Raw genomic sequence first — 5,763 nt, forward strand, 5'->3', positions numbered from 1 at the left:
CCACCTTAGGTGTACGTGGCTGGCGCCTTAGCCGGTTGAGCTATAGGTGCCGAGCCGCACGGCCCAGTTCTATGTTCAAAAGAGACAGGTTTTTTTTGTCCTAAGAAGGTCAAGGACAAGAGTTGCCAGCTCTTGAAGAAATAGCCAATTAGTATGCTTAAATCACTTTTGCATGGGAGGGAGTCTTACCCCCAAGCCCCTCCTACAACAATCGCTTATTCATTCAACAAACACAGAGGATTTACTATTTGTAAGACTCTGAGCCAGGTATCTTGGAGGGGCATTAGGAAGGGTGTACAGGCCCTGACCCCAGGTTGTTAAAGATTAACAGCAGAGATGGATCCCATGGGCAGAGGTGCCAGGCTGTGACACTGCAGGGCCAAGCACTTCTCCAGGTTACCGCAGATGGCTGGAAGCCCCAAGTGAGGGACGCTTGAAGACGACGTGAGGGGAGCAGGGCTGGGGAAGATGAGAACAAGTGTGGGGAGGCTCCGTCAGGAGGATGTTTAGCCTCGTGGGGGACAGGCAGCCAGGCAGGCAGCTGAAAGGACTGTTGGAGAGGGGTGAAATAGTGCATGGTGATTTTCTTACCATGATATCCTTAAAGTCTCTGTAAAATTACAAAGAGGGAAAGGCCTGGCACCTGCCTTGGAGGAAAGGGGGAAGTGACAGACCCAGGACTGCTCAAGACCCACTGCTGACCAATCGGGGGGCAGAGGCTAGCCCACAGGTCACCTGATTGAGGGTGGCCACACACTGTGCAGGACACATGTGTGGACCTGTAGGCTCAGCCTGCCTTCCCTAGGGAGAGCTGCAGGGGAGGGGAGCTCATTGAGGAAGGGATGCCCCCAAAAGGCAAAGTCAGGAAAGCCACTGGCATCAGAAACAGGTTCTTGCTTTGGAAGAGTGTCTGTCCACCTGATCCGTGCTAAAAAGCCAGACAGGAAAGAGAAAAAAGAAGAAAAAAGTGGATCACATCAGGGCTAAAGAGGAAGCCCTGGGTCCATATCCATCTCATTCTGTCCGACCTTGCACGGCTCCCTAACTTTCCCTGGCCCAGTCTCCTTCAAATGGAGACAAGCCCTTCCTGCCCACAAGAGTAGTCTCAGGAGCTCGAGGTCCCCCTTTAGCAATAATGTTCTGTTAAAACCACCTCTGGTGACAGCTGGAGGTGTCCCACTAGCATTTGGGAGCTGATGAGCTCCAGGTGCCCTTTGCTGGCACCATTGCTCCCCGAGGCAGGGTACTGGCCCTGGCAGGCTCCATGACACTGGCTGGCTTGATCTCAAGAGACTGATGGACATCCGGTGAGGAGGGAAGTCAGGGCATGTCAGGTGAGCACAGCCACCCTCATCTCAGATTCCACCTTCTCTTTATTGTTTTAATTTGTTGGAAGAAAAACGTTTAGTCCTTTTTTACCTTTACATTAAAAAGCCACTTGCCAGGCAGGTTGGGCCAATACCAGGGTCCCCACAGAGACATGGGAAACATGAGGCCTGCCAGCAGGCTCTCCTGAGACCCAGGTCTAGGGTGGGCAGGGCTGCATCCAGGTCCTTCCTGCCAGAAGCAGAGTCCTCCCAGCTGCCCCCGCTTTCATGTTGGCAGCCTCTGATTCAGTCAAAGGGAGATCTGGCTCTTTTATTAATAAAGCACCTCTCCTCAGCCTCCCCAGGGAATACTCTATGATGGACTCGTTCTCAGCTTCACCCAGTTCTGCTAAAAACATCCACAGAACAGGCCTCTCCATAGGACTAAGAGGACCAGGGAGGTGGGAGTAGGCTAACGTGCTGGCATCAGGTCACGGCAGAGGGTGGCTGCTGTCATGGAGAAGTCCTGAGTGATGTGCTCTCCTCCCAGGGTGGACTGACCTGCAGGCCACTGGGCTCTGCCATGGTGGCTGCACCCAAGCTCTCCACCTTATCCACAGCCCTGTGAGTGGGAGGGCAGACAGAGGGCCAACACTTGCCCCCAAGTCCTAGTGCAAACCCTGTCTGTAGTGGCAGAAGCTGCTGAGAAATGCAGCCCTTATCCCCAGAGCCTGTGTGACCAGTTCTGTATGGGGACCAGAGGACAGCCAGCAGGTTCTGCCACAGTTGGGCCTGGTATTGAGATGCACCAAGGACGCCCAGGCAGAGCTCCAGCCCTATGGATGCTCATCGCCCTACAGCTGTCCACCCCCACATAGACTGTGGGCTCTGAGTGACAATGGCCTGTCAGTACAGGGTCACTAATAGTAACAAGTCGGCCACTCTGGTGGGAGATGTTGGTCAGGGGAGGCTGTGCCTTGTTGGAGCAGATTGACAGGGAGCCCTGCACACTCTGCTCAGTTTTGCTGTAAACTTAAAGCCGTTCTAAAAAACATTTATTTAAGAAAAGGCAAGTTTGGGCAGCTCCTGTGGCTCAGTGGGTAGGGTGCCAGCCCCATATACCAAGGGTGGTGGGTTTGAACCCAAACTGCAACAAAAACTAGCCGGGTGTTGTGGCAGGCACCTATAGTCCTAGCTACTCCAGAGGCTGAGGCAAGAGAATCATCTAAGCCCAAGAGCTGGAGGTTTCTGTGAGCTATGATATCACAGCACTCTACCGAGGGCAACAAAGTGAGACTCTGTCTCAAAAAAAAGAAAGAAAAAAAACTAGGGTGACCAGATTTTAACATTGGTACAGCAGGACAACATGGCAGGGGAGGGGGGGCGGGGCGGGGCAGGGGATGGGGCAGGGCAGGGCCTGACAACAATGCAAACTTTGATAAGCAGTTCTCAATAATCGCTTCTCAGCAATTATTTGTTATTATTACAGTTTAAAATTATAAAATTAACAAAAATAATATAAAACTCATATTCTGGTGAAAAAGCCACATGGCAGCTGAAAACCGTATATTCTCTTCTTGTTCTCCTGCCCGTTCGTGCATTCTTTCCAAAAATCGGGACTTTTTAAAAATGCTGCGGGATGTGGGACAAATTGTTGAAAAGCAGGACTGGCCTGCCAAAATCGGGACGTCTGGTCACCCTAAAGAAAACACAAGTGTGGCAAACAACAGACTTCAAACCTCAACAGATTTGGAGTTGAGGTTATCAGGTTGGGTTCCAGTGGGCTTGGGTTCCTTCAGGTGACAGATGATGTGGACCTCAGCCCCAATGACTGGCACACCCTGTGTCTCCTGCAGCTGGTAGCTAGTGCTGCCTTAGTGAGCTCAGGTGCTGCATTTTGCAGAAGGCTCTGGGGCTGGGGAGGTCCTGTGGCCAGGAGAGTGTGGAGTGACCTGGGTTAGGACAGAGAGGGAGGCTGAGGCAAGGCAGAGGGCATGAGAGGGGCCTCAGAGTCAGCCAGACCCTGGTGGTGCCCCACCCCACTGAGTCTTCACCTCCTCATTTGGGTTTCAGGGAAAGTGAAGGGCTTCTTCCTGCTGGCCGAGCACCAGGAGTTCTGGGTGGACAACAGCACTTCAGTGTCTGTCCCCATGCTCTCAGGCACGGGCATATTCCAGCACTGGAATGACACCCAGAACAACTTCTCAGTGACTCGGGTGCCCTTGGGTGAGAGCGCCTGCCTTCTGCTGGTCCAGCCCCACTACGCATCTGACCTGGATAAGGTGGAGGCCCTCGCCTTCCAGCATGACTTCTCCAGCTGGATGAAGAACCTGTCTCCCCGGTAGGCACTTGTGGAGCTCCCTGCACAGCAGGGGAGCTGCGCTGTCCATTTGCCAGGGTGGGTGGACGCACATGCTGACACGTGTTGAGCCTTGGGGCCTTGCTCTGGCAAGGAGGACTGTGTGTCCGTTGTCATGTCTCCAGCCATCCACAGAGCTCTTGAGCTGGCATCCTTCCAGATGCAGGTGAGGTAATGGAGGGGAGAAGGAATGCTTTCCCTGTACTTATTTACCTGTCCGTTTCGGAGAGAGAGAGAACATTGCAGTCCCCTCTCAGGAGGCACCTGTGGCCCCTACATCCATGTACATGCAGCACACAGGAATGTCCTGCAACAGCCCCTGGGACCTGGCCTGGGGCTTTCTCAGGGGGGACTCCCCTCCACTCTACTGCCCTGCTTTTGGAGGCTAGGTGAGGGGAAAAAGGTGTCATTAGGTCCTCTTGACAAAAATAACCACTTTTGTCCAATGGACCACTGGATATGACCGGCATATTGGGGCCAGGTCAGTGAGGCCTAGAAATCTGCTCCCAAAGACAGATACGAAGGGACACAAATGGCATCCTGATGTCAACTCTGGTTTTTCAAGTGTGTAAGTGTTCTTGGAGCCCTCTGATTGGAGACGCAAGGAAAAGGAACTGCAGACGGGATGATTGATTTGAAAGGAGGTGGAGACTCGCTCAGGTCAGCGACCAGGCCTGACTTTACTGATTATCTTATATACTTTCAAACATTCAGTAAGAAGTTAACACAGATAAAAAGAAGTGAAGTAAAATAAGGAAGCTACCATTAAGATTACAATTCAGTGTGAAGGCTGAGGAACACATATACAATTGATTTTGTTTAGAGTAAAAACATAAAGGAGACTGCTTGTCTGTTCTTGCTGGCCCAAACCGAAACTAGAGATTATAATGTTAATGAAGGAAGAAGACAGAGAACAGAACCCAATGCCCCAGGAGATGTGTTCGAGCTTCCAGCTGCGACCCCCACTCTGGTCTAGCTCTCCAGATCTCTTTGTGAGAGTCTTTCTGTCTATCTATAGGCTGCTTGCAGAAGCTTGATCTTCAAAGAAATCTTTCCCAGAGCCATTCTCCTGCGCAAACTGCCATATCTGAGCATGGGGTGCTTATCTCTACACAAGTGTGTGTGTTTTTTTAATTATGGTAAAATAGACATAAAATTTGCCATTTTAACCATTTTTAAGTGGCACTAGCTATACTCACATTGCTGTTCAGCTGTCACAACCGTCCACCTCCAAAATTTCTCCTCTTCCCAAATTGAAACTCTATACCTATTCAATACTCTCACTTCCTGCCACCTCTTGCCAACCCCTGTGATGTGCCCAACCAAGGCCATCCAGGTCATGGCCCATGTTGGCATTTCTTGCCATGTTAGGCTGGATGGTGTTTTCTTGAGTGGATGGGCTGTTCTGTGTTCGTCTACACATCCATCCATGAACATGGGGTTGCACCCAGCTTTTGCCTGCCATGAACACTGCTGCTGTAAACACTGGTGTACAGCTAGCTCTTGTGAGGTTTTGGTGTGTCCCTGGAAATGTCCATGGGCTCTCAGGAATATCAAAAGGAAGCAGCCCTCTATGATGGTCTACATAACTGATGCAGCAATATGCCCAGCACAGAGGATGGCACTCCCTTTCCGTGGGTGTCTTGCCACTACGAGTACTGCTGTGCTGCTCTAGCGAGACATGCTGCATTATTTTAGACAATAGCATTGTTAAAATTATCCATGTAACACATCTTCAACAGAGCCAGTCTAAAAACAGAAGCAACTGGTGCCAGCCACCTACTACACTGAGGCTGGTGGGTTCGAGCCTGCTAAAACAACAATGACAACTGCAACAAGGACAAAAATTAGCCCAGGTGCTGTGGCAGGTACCTGTTGACTCAACTACTTAGAAGGCTGAGGCAAGAGAATCACTTAGGCCCAAGAGTTTGAGGTTGCTGTGAGCTGTGACATCATAGCACTCTACCAAGGGCAACATAGTGAGACTCTGTCCTAAAAAAAAAAAAAGGAAAACAAAACAAAAGGGACCAAAGAACAGACAATGCTTCACAGTTAATCACCTGAGATCATCACACGTAAATGTTCTGTGTCCCTCTT

The 5,763-nt window shown here is 50.8% G+C and overlaps 1 protein-coding gene across 3 annotated transcripts in view; it reads left to right on the forward strand.

The window, feature by feature from the left end:
• AGT (angiotensinogen) overlaps positions 1–5,763 on the forward strand; it is a 12,508-nt gene that overhangs the window by 4,306 nt on the left and 2,439 nt on the right. For all 3 annotated transcript variants that reach the window (XM_023513906.1, XM_023513904.1, XM_023513905.1), the window contains exon 3: positions 3,381–3,648. In XM_023513906.1, the coding sequence (XP_023369674.1) occupies positions 3,381–3,648 (268 nt within the window). The remainder of the gene's footprint in view (positions 1–3,380; positions 3,649–5,763) is intronic.

The sequence above is a fragment of the Otolemur garnettii genome, unplaced genomic scaffold (assembly GCF_000181295.1).
Source record: "Otolemur garnettii isolate 467f Iridium unplaced genomic scaffold, OtoGar3 scaffold00045, whole genome shotgun sequence".
NCBI classification, from domain to species: domain Eukaryota; kingdom Metazoa; phylum Chordata; class Mammalia; order Primates; family Galagidae; genus Otolemur; species Otolemur garnettii.